Raw genomic sequence first — 15,942 nt, 5'->3', positions numbered from 1 at the left:
AATTTTAGTCCTAGAATCTCAGATTCTTACAGTTGGAAGGGGGCTTTTTAGGATATCCAGTATACCTGACAGATGGCCAATGAAAAATACCCCTCCATCTCTTAAGATAATTTTTCAAATTAAGTTGTTAGAACTATGTCTTAACATCCAACTAGAATATCTTCTTGTATTTTAAATACATTGTTTGGTGATATGCGTTCTGGAACAATAGAGGACAAAACTTGATTTTCTTCTGTGTGATATTTCTTCAGTTTTTCAGGAGTCCTGTTTCTCCTCAATCTATGCAAACTTAACCATGTCCTGCATCTCAATTAAAAAGTATGGTCCCAGAATAAGTATACTACTCAGGATAATGAACTATTACTTCCTATTATTTGGAAATCAGGATTTTCAGTTTTACATACCTAGTTTTCTGCAATATTCCTATTACTTCTATTCAACTGCTAAGTCTTCTCTGTTGGTTAGTTTGTCAGTTCCTACACTGATAAGGACTCAGAAGTCAGTTTTATAAGGAACCACCTGCAAGTTCTCTTGTTATCAGTGAAGGGATCCACTGTTTCACAGAAAGGCAATAAAAAAAGATGAATTCCAATCCACTTTGGTATGAATAAATTATGGTTGGGGAATAGTTATATATCTTTATTCTTTTCTTATAACCTCTGCAATAATGAAGTCTGGAAATTTGTTCTGAGTCTGGCATACCTATAAATGATCTTATGTGAAGTCATTCTACATTTTCACATCAAGTCATAGATCACAATCTTGATTGGAAATCCTATTTGCCTATTACTTACCAGACCATAATATGAATGTTATAATTTTATCTAAGTTTTAGATTATATTGATTGATGGTAGAAGTGATTTGTAGTATGTATAGGAAAGTACTTGCAGGTGAAGTAGTGGCAGAACATGGGGGGGGCGGAGTCAAAAGAGAAATTAGCCTAGAAGCTCTTTGTAGCCACAAATGTACTAAGTCCAACCCTCTCCTGCTCCAGCTCACATCCATACACAGCACAGAGAATTCAAGAAATTTATTGAAGCTTTCTAGGCCTTTCCAAGAGTCTTTCCCAGAAAATTCCCAGTCCAAGTCAACCCCCAACAAGTTCTCAGCTCAATTCCGGAATCCACAAAGCTAGAGCAGTCCACAAGACAAGACAAAATAGAAAGAAGGCGAGGTAAAAGACCAAAGTCCACCATCTGGGATCTGGAGAACAGGATTCAAGGCAAAGGCAAATCTGAGCGGCAGATCCAAGAGTCAAGGCATGAATCCAGCGTCTAAAAGCCACAGTCACAGTCAGGAAGCTGAACTAAGAGATTGGCAAACACTAGCTCCCAAACTGACATGTTGATCCCAACGTCATTTCTCTCCTGCTGCACTAAATAGCCAACACCCAGTGCAGCCCATGAAGAAGGACGAGACTGCCGCTTCACAAATAGCTAGGCCAACCTCCATTGCTCCTGCCTCTAGTCTGTGCTTGCATTCCTTCTCCTTGCTGGCTGGCTGGCTGGCTGGCTGTAGTTTCATGCTCTCTCCATCTGTAGCCTCAGGGCTGTCCTGCTGCAGCTGTGCCTCAACTGACCCATGCTCAGTTAACTACTTATCTGATTTCTCCCTCTGTGACCACTCTGCCATGCTTGGACTTGTTGCTCCCAGCTCAGAGCCACTGAGCACCTCCAGATGTGCTGATGCTTCCCCCTTTGATGTGCCTGGGACCGACTCATCCTCTTCTCAGCTGACGCCCAGAGAGGCATCTGAAGAGGCCATTACAAACTCTCCTTTGAATTCTGTTAACCCTTACTAGTGCCAAAATAGTGCTAATTGTTAGTGGAGTAGATTCCTGTTCAAAGAAATCAGATTAATTTGAACTTTGTATGTGGCCCTGCTTTTTTGCATCTGACAGTACTCCATGAGCAGAATCAACCTATCAATTTATCTTAAATCTGGCCTACTTTTCAAAGTTTTAGCAATCAACCATTTCAGAAAACAATGAAATATTAGGAAATTAGTAAACCAGTCTTAATATGCTTACTAAAAGTACATCCTATTTAATTAAATGGCATTTACTCCTAGCTGTGTATAAAATTTGGCCTTAATGTCATTAATATAATTAATCTATAAAATTAGTTTAGACATAATATAAAATAATCATTTTACAACTGATTTAATTACTTGATAATGAGCTAAATATCCTCATGTTATTTATTATGTGATTCAGTAAGTACTACATGGATGGGTAAATTTAGGTCCTGGAATTATTAGCTTTATACAATATATATTTCTAGCGTTTCCTTTTGTATTTATGGCAACGTGAGGGTAGAAAATAGCCATCTCCTGCATGCTGGATACAGTTTATCTGCTGATTGGTTGTTGTTCCAAATCCAGAATCCAAGTAATGACAAAGCAATGTCGTTTAGCCACATTTTGCATTATAGAATATAAACAGTAGGACATTTCTAAGCAAATGCTTTTATTATACACTTCAACAGCTATTGATAACTTTATTTGCAGTAAGGCAAATTTGATACAAAGCAATTAAACAATTGCCCATTTTGTCAATAATGCATAATCAATTAATTGAGTCTTAAGCAAAGAGAGGTAACCTCTAAAAGTGGAACAAAAAAATTACTTTTCTTATTTGTATGTGGGCATTTATTTGATACAGTTTTTCTTAACCTGTCCCCCATCAATTTATATAAAATTAAATTCTGAGACAAGTTACAGTTCCCAAAATTCACAAGGTCCTCAAGATTTGAGCAGCCTATCCTATACAGAATTGTAGATTTCAATGAATGCACAGTTAGAACTGTCCGTGGTGCTGTCCATGGTGCTGTACTCTATCTTCTAGCTTCTCCATATTTTACTAGATTTGGCTGCTGTGGCAAACGTGCTATGTTAACATGTGAGCAGAATACATTTTTCTATTTGGAAGGAGAATAATATTTGAAGAATTTACAATGTGTAATTGTCAGTTCATTTCTGAATGAGACTTAAATTAACAGTGACAGTCTCCATGTGGGGGAACAATTAGGATAGCTTGTCATAAGAAATAAATGAGTTGCAAGGGCTTTTGAGATTTTAAATAACTTATGGAACAAAATACTCAATAAGGACCACTTGTCTGCTCAGTTCCTGATTGTAATGGCTATTTATTTCTGGCATGCACAGAACAGGTGCCTGGTCCAGATGGAAGTCAATCTGAATAGGACCTGTTTTTGCAATCCTATTATGCAAATCTGTCACCTACACTCCTTCCAATTATTTTTAGCTCCAGTTCAGGTTACCTTTTAAAAGTATATTAAACTGCAAGATTCTGGATCTCTGATGAAATGCTTTCCAATTGTATCTCCCCTAATACCAAGTTCATCTACTACAGAATAGGCTTCTCTTACCCAAGAATTTTCTCATTCTGAGATCCAGGTGATGACAAGAGAATTTCCTGATGCTTTCTGGTTCTGGTAGCTCCTGGTTTTGAAATGTAGACCAATGTATATTTCTGTTCCATCTTGTTCGCTTTTGAAAAAAAGAATTAATGTATTTTAGCTTTTAGACATATTTTACATTAATTGTATCATTGATCTACTATTTAGATCTAAATTTATGTAAAAAATTATCTCTCTGTGTTAGGTCTATATTAATGCTGCTAATGTTTTGTGTTTACTATAAGTTGTATTATCTATCAGTTTTTAATCACTTATTTATATTTTGATAGATAGATGGATAGATAGATAGATAGATAGATAGATAGATAGATAGATAGATAGATAGACAGATAGACAGACAGACAGACAGACAGATTTTTATAACTGTAAGCCATTCAGAGTTGTGTTCATATGTAAAGGATGACTTGTACATAATTTCCAAAAATACTATACTCCCTACTATTTTCTAGTTTCTGGTACTATAACATGAATATGTGAAAACACTGGAATTTTTTTTTAAAAAAAATTCAGCTGTTTTAACCCAACTATGGATATGAAATTTCTTTATTTATAAAACTGTTATCCTGTATTTTCCTTGCTTTTAACAATGCATCTCTGAAGAATACCTAAATGAATAAGCTTTAATGGTACAAATATGTAATGTAAGTTGAATATTATGTTGTTTGATCCACAGTAGAAAGGAGTGTATTTGATTCATTTCTCAGAATCAAAAGCATATTTTAAAAGCAAGAGTGGTCAAGCTCTGGCCCATAGATGGCAGGCAACTGAGAAGCTTGTGAGCAGCTTGTTAACCTTTTGTTAAAATTCCACAAATGCTTTAAAAGGGGGGTTCTAGTCTCAGAAGAGGGAGGCTTTTCTAATAAATAATATTTCTAGGTATGCTACTGGATGTAAGATATCCAGTCACTACCATTTTATAAAACTTGATGATTTTTAAGGCAATCTTAATTTTGGACCTCCACTTTGAGGCAGTTTGTGTGCATATCCTGTTTGCAGTCAGCCTTGGCCTCTGGAAATTGTGATGATGAACATGGCAGATAATCAAAATATAGTTGGCGAAAACATTCTAAATTTTATTTTAAGATTTTTCCCCCCAACATCCAATATGCTGTCTTATTTTTAATGCATAAACCTGGAAATCAAAATACATCAGTCCAACCAATCTGAGTCCCCTTGAAGTTACATTTCTGCTTTCATTTATTAGCACTGTCAGCTGCAGCATCAAAAAAGCTGCAGCAACTATATTTAGACCAAGAAACTATCAATGTGCGTGGCTCAGTTGAGTATACTGCTAATTAATTTGGGATGCAAATTCATTTTTGTTTTCCCTTTGGACTCTAAAACCATAAAACTCATCCCATGAATCAACCTGAGACAGGAAATCCTAATTTATTGATTCCACAATATCACATGCCCAGCTATCCAAGACTAAGATTATCCCAGAGATTCAAAATCACTTCATCATCTTCTATGCAGCTCATCCCTAGAGGGAGCTAAAATGAGAAGATCTAAAATCGCCAGCTTCCCAGTGTTTCATTAGTGAACTCTCCAAGCAAATCCAATTTGCCAATTAATATCATATCCCCTCCCTCTAAAACCACTATATGCATCTCATCATAAGTACAGAGAGATGCAAATGCCGTCTTCCTGTGAAAGTCTTCTTTCGATTAATCCTGCCTATTGCTTTTTAGTTACTTTCTCAAAGGAATTTACAAATATCCATTATTATCCTCAATCTATTTAGGATAAGTCTTTTAAAAAAGAAATGGGATATGGGAGTATAATTTAATAATTACTAGCATTATTTATATTTTTTCCATATATTTTTTTCTGCTAGTTCTCTGCCTCTTCTGCACTGAGCAGCATAGATAATATTGTGAGCTAGGTGAGCCAAGATGTCCCATTCAACTTGCTACTTTCTGTAGCATTAGAGCAGATATGCCTTTTGCATGGAAGAAGTTTAATGTGAAGCTCCAGGAACCTCTTCATTGAAACAGAAAGCTTTGCTTATAAATTATTCAGGGAGTTATATTTTATTTTTAAAAAGGGGGTTGTGGGTTGTTGGTTTTTTTTTAGGAGGGTTTGATACCTTCAAGTCTGTTTTGGCTCTTGTCAACTGACCAGACAGGTCCCTACAATTTTATTGGCAAGTTTTTCAGACACCTTTTCAGAAGGTGTTTGCCATTGTGTCCTTTTTAGGACTGAGAGAGTGACTTGGTTCAAGGTCACACAGCTGGCTTCATGCCTGAAGTGGGAATAAACTCAGAGTCTCTCAGTTTCCAGGATGTGCCTTAATATATCAAATTAGTTCTCTTAAAAGGTTGACTGAAACTTTTTGTTGCTAAAGTTGCAACACACTATTACTCAAGTTAGGTAACCCTCTCCATTCCTTTCCTTTGACTCAAGCTGAATAAATACAAAAACAAGGGAGGGGAAAGGCAACAAGAGACAGTAAAAGCTAAAAAAAATGAAGTAGGCTATAAAACATATGCCAGAATGAAGTAGGATAAATAAAATAAATACAGGATTCAAAGAATTCTAAAAGGTAGAGTTGTATTTTGGTAAGAGGATTAGGCTTATCAAGAGCATTTTATTTCTTAACTGCCGGAAACAGTGCAATGATGTATGGAAACGACTTTGGGAGATTGGATTCCAGAATTCCTGCATAGGGAATGGTCAGATAAGAAGCAGCATATTCCCTAGCTGGACATTGGGTGAGCAAGAAGCTTAGAAGGGACCCTCCCTAATTTCTTGGGGGTAAAGGAGATGGGAGGAAAATTGTACTCTCGGACTTGCAAGATTCTGTTCATATAACCCTACAATAAAATAGAATTAACTCATTTGATTATGTTTTCAGTTAATGCTGACAGCCGGTATAAAATGTGTCATTTATATTTATTCATTTTAAACAATTCCAGGCTGCATTTGCGTTCTAAACCTTTTAAAATGGTAAGTCCATCCTTTTGCTGCCTTTATGTAAGCTGAACCTACAGATAACATTTCCTGCTTTTAAGAGGAAATACTCAGTGATGGAAATATACAGGTGGGGATGAAGGAAACACCGGATGGAGGCAGAATTTTAAAGAGATGCATTTAGAACCCAAAGTTTCACGCACATAACTGCGTCTGCATTGGAGTCACATGATTTCCCAACCAACTAGTGATTCTCTGGGTTGAGTTCTCCTGGGTGTCTCAGGAGCACCTTGGGTTTGTCGCACTAGGGAAGGAGACGTTTGTGCCTGAGAAGCTTTTAGAGCCGCATAGGAGTGCTGCCAGTAGCCCTGAGTTTGAAAGTAGCAGGAAGTATTGCAACAGCTAATAGATTGCAAAGTGGCTAATATGCTGCGCTAGAGAAATCTGAGGGGATAGAAATGATATCAGTCTGCAACCTGATAAGAGTCTTATAGTGAGCAAGTGGTGGGACAACTATATAAGTAATAGTTCAAGCATCATATTTAGGAAGCAGACTCTCTTTTCCCCCGAGTAATCCATCTGTATTTCAATTTCGGTATTCTTGTCTAGGTACATTCCTATTCCTGAAACAGTTTAGAGGGGATCCAAAGAACAGCCATGAAAATATTTAATGGAAAGAAAGAAGAGAAAGGAAGGATGAAAAGTGTCATGCTTAGATTTTGTAAACCTACTCCATCAGACCAGAAATAGCTAAGGAGATGCCTTCATTGGTTACTAGGAGAGCCGGATCAAAATCTCTGTCATTTAACATCTTTGTTAAATCTTTAAAATAAACAGTCCCAAGCAAAATGCTGTTTCATTGTGGATGTAACCTTGGATAAAAAGACCTGTCATCCTTGTCTTACTGAGTGATATTGGATTTTTTTGTGCCTTCCTTACACATACATTCATTTTATGTGGGTCCGGCAAAAGAGCAAATAGGGGATGGTGTTTCACTTTAAAAAGAAACACTGGCAGCTTTATTAGAATGATGGTTATATGGAATATGAACCTTGAAGGATGGACATGAAAGTATAAGAGCTTTACAAGGCTTATTTATCTTGCATCAGGATTCACTGTAAGAATATAAAGGGTCTCCTTTGTTATTGGTCTCTTGCATCCATTTTTACAGTAATACTTCTTCTGAACATGGAGGTTTTGTTTAGCTATTTATATATTTATATTTAGTCTAATAATTCTTTTGTTGTTGTTGTTGTTAGCTGCGAAGTCGTGTCCGACCCATTGCGACCCTATGGACAACGTTCCTCCAGGCCTTCCTGTCCTCTACCATCTTCTGCAGTCCATTTAAGCTCACGCCTACTGCTTCAGTGACTCCATCCAGCCACCTCATTCTCTGTTGTCCTGTTCTTCTATTGCCCTCAATCTTTCCCAGCCTTAGGCTCTTCTCCAGTGAGTCCTTCCTTCTCATTAGGTGGCCAAAATATTTGAGTTTTAGCTTCAGGATCTGGCCTTCTAAAGAGCAGTCAGGGTTGATCTCTTCTAGGACTGACCGGTTTGATCGCCTTGCAGTCCAAGGGACTCGCAGGAGTCTTCTCCAGCACCATAGTTCAAAGGCCTCAATTCTTTGGCGCTCAGCCTTTTTTATGGTCCAACTTTCACTGCCATACATTGCAACTGGGAAGACCATAGCCTTGACTATACGCACTTTTGTTGACAGGGTGATGTCTCTGCTTTTTAGTATGCTGTCTAGATTTGCCATGGCTTTCCTCCCCAGGAGCAAGCGTCTTTTAATTTCTTGGCTACATTCCCCATCTGCAGTGATCTTGGAGCCCAGGAAAATAAAATCTGTCACTACCTCCATTTCTTCCCCATCTATTTGCCAGGAGTTGAGAGGGCCGGATGCTAATAATTATTGATAAATCCTAAAACTCTCATCCAAGGACCACAGCATTTCAGGAAAACGAATTCAGTAGGTTCATTTTGTATGGGTTCCTCCATTTTCTTTATTCCCTTATTTAATGGGGTTTTTATTCCAGTCTTCAGTGAAAAAGGCTCTTAGAAGGGCTAACTGGACCATTATTTTTTAAAAGTGAAAAATAGAAAGAAGTGCCTCTGTACAAAGTTACAGTCTGAAAAACATCATATAAAAGGGAAAAAATGGATGGGAAGAGGGGGAAAAAAGATCAACAGATAAATTACATTATTATAAAACCAACTGATGGAATTGACAGGGTAATGGAAGGTCAGCAAAATTGAGGAAATAGTCTTCTTTTCCTTGTGTTCTGTATCAGCCTCATGGAATTTTGTATGCCCTGAATGTACATCATATAGTGAGCCACTGCATGGATTTTAGTGTTCCAACGGAGGGGTATATTTTCCCCTATTAATTCTCTCCTCAATATTTTTTATTTTGTAATTTTCTATCATTTCCCCCTTTTTTAAAATAGGTCCCTAAACACTGCACGTATGCCTCCATTGTGGAGAAGACCTGTGCATTTGTTTTGTTTCCATTCTTACGATAATCAGAACTTCAAAAAGTTGGAAAGAGGCTTCTGATTGGCTTTCCAATACAATTTCGTGAAAATTATCTGCATGCAGGACTAGTGTGAGGATGATTCATTGCTCTGGCTTTTAAAAATTGGGATAAAGCACTTAAAGCACTAATTGTGCTAATTAGCCAGAAAATGATTCATATGGAACTTACAAAGATGGATGCAGCTAGCAGAAATCTCAAATCATCGCTGTCTAAGTCCCATGCAACCACTTCCTAAAGCCACACATCTGATGCTGTGTCTGCTCTGTCCTTAAAAAATTAGCAGCTTTTTTCCCCTGGCTATATGTGTATAGTATTTCTAAAAAAGATGAAAAGAAAAAGAAGTAAAGAATAAATATCTGGGATCATGTTGTAGTATTGTAAAAACATGGAAAGGGCTTCATTGAGAAGAAACTGATTTTTTTTATGTGATGTCTTGGTCAGCAAGCAACTCATTTGTTTGGTGTTATAGTTAAGGATGCATGTTTTTCCCTAGAACTATCTTACATCATTCAAAAAGCCGAAGTCAAATGTACCTGTTAATTTCCTTTCTTTTAGTTTTACGGATATTTTTCTAACATATTTCCATATTAATTTGTGATTATTATTATTATTTTCCATACAAACATTCATGTGCATTTAGCATGCTTTTATTATTTTGCACAATTAATTTTTTTCAAGCAATTTTTTCCCAATTCAGTTTTGTGCATTGTTCTCTTTAACAAATATTGTTTTTAGAGGAACATTCTATAAGTTGCAGTATTGCAAATCTTGAGGGATAACTACATTTTGGTTATAGATTGGTTGAGGAAGTTTAAGGAAATTAAATTAAATTTCAGTGCCTCAGTTTTATTGTATTTACAATGTATTTATTTATAAATCTAATATATATTGCTGCCCAACTTACAAATGTAACTGATTCCATTTTTGCTCCCCATTCCATAGATTTAACACATGTTATCTGGGCTTTATCGGAAAAGTAGTGCTGGTAGTGATTGCATTATTCAGTAGCCAGAATGGGATCTATCTGAACTAGGGAGGATGTTTCCCTCAGCTAATGGGTTTCTTTTCTGTTCTTGCAACCCACAGGTTACTAGGCAGAATGTCCACGGATGAGCGGCACTTGACCTCCAGTTGTGGATCTTTCATCAAGACTGAGCCATCCAGTCCATCCTCTGGAATTGACGCCATTAGCCATCACAGTCCTAGTGGCTCATCTGATGCCAGTGGTGGTTATGGCATCGCTATAGGTGCTCATTCTAATGGCCTGGACTCACCACCCATGTTCGGCAGTGCAGGGATTGGTGGTGGGCCTTGCCGCAAGCGATATGACGACTGTGCCAGTGCTATTATGGAAGATTCACCCACTAAATGTGAATATATGCTCAATGCCATCCCGAAAAGGCTATGTCTAGTGTGTGGGGACATTGCATCTGGATATCACTATGGAGTGGCCTCTTGTGAAGCATGCAAAGCCTTCTTCAAACGAACAATTCAAGGTAGGAGGCCGGTGAGAGCAAAGGCAAATGAAATGGTTATTTCAAACACTGTTTTGTTGGTTGACAGACAGAATTCATTATAGGGTTTTATCTTGGAATTGATGATGGCTAAGTATTTTGAATATTCAGGATAGATTAGAGCTGAAAAGTGAGCAACTTAACAATGTGAATTTAGACAGCATAGGGTCACAATAAAGGCTTAATAATCAGTATCTTTTACTAATCTTAGCAACTTTTTTCTTGTCATCCTATAATTTGGCACAAAACACTAAGTGAATTTGCTAAATCCTGGCTGTCAATATTATTTTAGTTTTTGCAACTCTAGAGTAAGTCAGATTATATGATTTCCATGCTTGCTACCTCATTCACATAATCTAATGTGTTTTAGAAAAAACTATTAAAATAGTTTGAGCCATAGCGATAATTAGAAAAAGAATGCTGGCAGTTATAAAAGACTGAGTTAAAGAGATCTATGTTACATCCCATGCAAAACATTAAGGGTGAGAATCAGTAACGGAAGTAAAAGCATTCCAAAATTTGGAAGTAATACAAGAGTAGCTCTACTCTGTCAGAGCAGAAGAACTGTCTGTTTTTGTGCGTGGAAGATGTATTCAGCCAATTGAGATGGTGCAGCACCTTCCAGAATAGGATGTAGAGAACTCTCTAAGCCAGACATGTCAAACTCATAACATCACATGACATCACGCAATGTCATGTGATGATTTTGCCATTGCCGGCAATGGGGTGTGTGCGGCTTCCACATGACGCATCCGGCCCGTGGGCTGGCAGTTTGACACCCCTGCTCTAAGCTATTGGGCTTACTTCTACTTACTCCTAAAGTAAGTAGAATTTGCATATGTTGAGTATTTAAATCAGAGGTGTCCAGTTGGGCAACTTTAAGACTTGTGAACCTCAACTCCCAAAATTCTCCAGCCAGCATGTTTGGGGATGTTAGTTCATAGCATTAGCAATAGCACTTAGACTTATATACCACTTCATAGTGCTTTACAGCCCTCTCTAAGCGGTTTACAGAGTCAGCATATTGCCCCCAACAATCTGGGTCCTCATTTTACTGACCTCGGAAGGATGGAAGGCTGAGTCAATCTTGAGCCAGTCTGGATTGAAGTCCTGCCAGTCAGCAGAGTCAGCCTGCAATATTGCATTCTGACCACTGTTCCACCATAGCTCAAATACAAATCTACTGAGCGTCAAAGATGTCACTAAATGTTTCTCCCTCAGAAGTAGATATTTAACTCTCTTCTTACCAATGTGAGAGTTAAGTTTTCATCCTGCAAATTCAAGCACTCTTTCATTCAGTTATTGTTGCTTCTCTAAGAAAGAGAAAAACATTCTTAGAGTACTAGTAACATTTTCTACTTTGAAAATGAATACACTTTTTATGGTATTGAGCTAGCAACATATTTTTGAGCTATGAAGCTCGTACCAAGCCAAGAAATTGGTAGTATTTTTTCAGATTAATATTGACATTTCAAGAGTAAAACGTAATTTACAATGGGCATTCTGGCGGAGGGAATCAAAAATGTGAAGATGACAGCCACAAAACTCTATCCTCTTTTAATTGTGTTGCAGTGAATGGGGAAAAAAGGGCGAAGTTTTGATCGCATGGAATGGAATGCATTAGTGGTCTTGAGGAAAAATAAAGCGAGATGCTGCCTAGGGAACAATCAGGCAAAAGGGGCAGAAAGATTCTGTTAATGTAGCCATAAAATAAAAGATTTGAGCTTCTCTAGTTTTTTTCCTGGAGAGGCTGACATTGAGCTTGTAAATACAAACTTCCCACCTACTAGTTTTAACTTCCTGATCCACGAGGGCAGGCCCTGCCTCAGATTCTTTCTGTAACTATTAAAGTGATTGCACTCTCCTGCCCTTCTTGTCTGATTGTTTCCAAGACAGAATCTCTTTCCTCAAGGCCACAAACCTATTCCTTGTTTTTTTAAAAAAAATCTTAATTTTTAAGAATTACAGTCTTTAGTGCTTAGGAAACAACATGTCGTCTGGGTTCGCATATTTAACATTTACTTCTTCAATGTAAATCTATTCAGTACTGCACAATCCAGTATTTTTTCCCTGATCCTCCTTTCTTCCCCATATTTTTTCCATTTTCCCCTCATTACACAGTTACAATTCTTGGTACTGTTGATGTATACACAGTTAGTTATAAACATCTTCCTCATATTTTATTAATATTATACAAATAACAATAATATCAATTCCTAAATCAATCTCCTGTTTTTTGTGCTCTTGTTCAAGTTTGATTTCTCATCTATATTTGAAATATCTTTGTCAGTTATGATTTTCTCAATGTTAATTACATTTATATATTGCTAAAAATTTATTCATACCCATCCTCCTCTTATTTTCATATTTCCCATATCAAAAAAGAAAGAAAGAAAATGCTATTTTAATTCTAAATCATATCTTTCATTCTAAAGTCTAATTAGAATGAGGGTTATCCCTTCTTTTAATCATATTCAAACAAGTATTTAAACATATAATGCCCACTCTAATAGATATAATCTTCTATTTTTTAAATCTAACTCTTTCTTTCTTTGCCAGCTAGCTTTCCAAGCCAAGGCAATTGAATTGCCCAGGAATTTTCTTTCTATTTTTATGAAAATTGCTTGGCATGAGGAAGACAATTTAGGTTGGGCATTTTGGGGGGGGGGGAATTCTGCCCATTTATATTCCTTAAGCAACTCCCACTTTCCTTCTCCCTCAATTTGTCTTTTCATTTTTTGTCTCCCAAGTTGTAACATTTCCCCTGACAGCTCTATATTCTCTTTTTAAAAATATTTGTCCTTGTCATCAGGTGTATTTTGCAGACTTAAGGGGTAAAAGGTCTTTTACATTTTCATTTTTATGGGTAAGTCTTACAGTATTTTATTTGTATATGGTAGTTTATATTTTCCTTCTTTTGTCTCTTCCATCTCTAGGTCCATTTCCTCTGCTTCATCTTCTGATTTCTGGTTTATTTGTTCACACTTTGTGGTCATTGTCTGGGAACTTTCTAGTTGTAGATTTAATTTGGAGATTTGCTCATTTATATTATCTAGATTACTTTTAGTCTCATTATGATTTCTTTTTATGTCCTCTTTGTATGCAACAATTGTTTGGTGAATTAGTTGTAGCATAGAGTATATTTCCTTCCTTTCTTCTTTTTTTCTTGAGGCATCATTCCTGGAGATCCTCTAATATCAGCAAACTCAGTAAGAGTAGAACAAAGTTTCCTCTAGTTTTCTGGTCTTTATATGTAGCCTTTGTAATCCAATAGGTTCCAGAATACAGGTCCAGTCCCAAAAATGATATTTTATAGTGATTGTTTGTCTCAGGCATCCAAACATTATTGGTCAGGCATGATTGTAATCCACAATGTTCAAAGTGTTCAAAATGTTCAACCTCCTTGAAAACAGCTCAAAAGTCTCTCCCAGCCAGACATACTCAAAGTTCAAATTTTTCTTTCCCTCCCACAAGCTCTTGAGATTAAAAGTCCAAGCTCAGTAGGTATTTATAGTCCAAAAAGGTCAAAGTGATAAGTATGCCAAAATATTTTCCTTTATTGGCAGCTGTTCTCCCTTAAACTAGGAGTCACCAAGCAGCCAGGAAGTTAGTTATAGTGCTGTACTCAAATCCACCATTTTCCACTTTTAAGACAAAGGATTGATTTCTTATATTTCACGTCAATGTGTTTTTTCCCCCAAAGAGAAAATCTTAACAATTCTCAGTTCTCAAATTTATCAAAACTGTAGATTTATGTTACTTCCATTTCAATATTGTGTATTTCTGTCCCCCATAAAAATTAAAACGCTGCTTCCATTCACATTTGGAGGTTTTTAGCTTTTTGAGAGCCTTTCCCAGGAAATTCAATTGTAAAATAGTAAAAAAGGATCAATATTCTCACCCAGTTCCAAACATGCTGTTTACAATGTGTTAATTGGTGCTTTTCTTTTTTGGTTGTCAGAAGCTAATGGCTGGCCACAGGAATGTAGCCAATCTTTCCCCTGCCTGTTTGGAGGGCTTTTATCAGATCAAACAGAAAGACCACCATCTCTCTGTGATCGATGAGGCACCCCTCCTTGTTCATCATCTCTTTGGGGTTACTTTAGGCCCTTTTTAGGGCCCCCAGGAGGTCAAAATCGGGCATGGAAGGCAGAGCCCTGCCTTCCTGCATCCGTCTTGCCGTGATGCAAAACTGGAAGTCCACAAACTTAGTCCTTTACAGGCTTGCCATCTTGATTGTTTTTAACCTTTCTGTAAACATTGCATTAAGTTAACTACTGGTCAGCTACCTAGGAATTATTGTAAACAGTTATTCTTAGATCCAGATAAATAATTAGACATTCAAATGCCACTTCTTCTTTGTTTAAATGGCAAATGATGGTAATCATTTTTAATTATATCACGTAATACAATGATTGTACTAAATCTCTTAAATGGACAGATTTATTTTCTTTATATCCTATTGATGTTGAAACTGTCAGCAGTAACTAATCACTAGTGAAAACCATACAGTATATTGAAGAAATATGACATTTTGCTCGACTTTCTAGCTGCTTTTTGTTCTTATGCATGCATCAAACATGTAACATATAATCCAACAGAAAAACACTGAATTTGTTACAGCTGAGCTGACTTGTACAGATCACACTCAGTTTCCCTTCTATAATATAGGAAGAATATTGATCTTACATCAAAAGAAAACTTATAAAAAGTTATAAGGGCATGTACCTGAAAAGTACTATAGAACTTAAATCTTCAATTCAGAGAATGGCCTTTCTGCAAAAATCGCTGCATTTTATTGACCTTATTATAGTAATATAATGTGGTAAATTGTAGTCATTAATCTGCTATTCTGTCAGTTTTCTAATCAATACATTTCAAACTACAAAAGTATATCTGCTTCATTTTTCAATATATGTGCATATCAATACCATACATACAGACTTTTTTTGTCCCTTTGAATTAGTGTTGACTCCTGGTGGCTGTTTGGACAAGTCCCTGCTCTTTTCTTGGCAAGGTTTCAGAAATGGTTTGCCATTGCCTACTTCCTAGGGCTGAGAAAGAGTGACTGGCCCAAGGTCACCCAGCTGGTTTGATGCCTAAACCAGAACTCTGAGTCTCTTGGTTTTTAACCTGATGCCTTAACGGCTACACTAAACTGAATCTTATCTAGACTCAATGTCTAGATAAAACATGCATCCCCTTATCTATAGTTTTGCAAAACTGTCAAGAGTCTAAAATAAGAGTATTTTGTATTTTGTAAGGGCCCACCATTCATGCAAATGGAGCTGCGCACACACATGCAAGTGCCCGCTGCTTGTGTGGTCCAGTTCCAAATGGGCTGCTTGATGGCCCAGGGGTTGGGGACCCCTGGTTTAAAACATATGCATGAATATTGGAACCTGAAAACAAAGTTATTTATGTTCAGAGTTTAACAAAAGAAAATTTCAACATATATAAGAAATGGTTATTTTTTCCCCACAATCTTCTCTTGCACGTTTTCAATGTCATGTTTGCATGTTTATTCATAACTCCATA

At 36.9% G+C, this 15,942-nt stretch overlaps 1 protein-coding gene across 4 annotated transcripts in view; it reads left to right on the top strand.

Annotated features, from left to right (window-relative positions):
* ESRRB (estrogen related receptor beta) overlaps positions 1-15,942 on the top strand; it is a gene marked incomplete at both ends in the record, with an annotated part of 107,588 nt that overhangs the window by 40,539 nt on the left and 51,107 nt on the right. For 2 of the 4 annotated variants that reach the window (XM_083375532.1, XM_083375531.1), the window contains one exon: positions 9,977-10,386. In XM_083375532.1, the coding sequence (XP_083231658.1) occupies positions 9,977-10,386 (410 nt within the window). Of the gene's footprint in view, positions 1-9,976; positions 10,387-15,942 lie in introns of those variants that run through there. The other 2 variants (XM_083375533.1, XM_083375534.1) reach the window with 2 other exon arrangements.

The sequence above is a fragment of the Vipera ursinii genome (assembly GCF_947247035.1).
Source record: "Vipera ursinii genome assembly, chromosome: 1".
NCBI classification, from domain to species: Eukaryota; Metazoa; Chordata; class Lepidosauria; order Squamata; family Viperidae; genus Vipera; species Vipera ursinii.
This window is presented reverse-complemented; position numbering and strand designations above follow the sequence as displayed.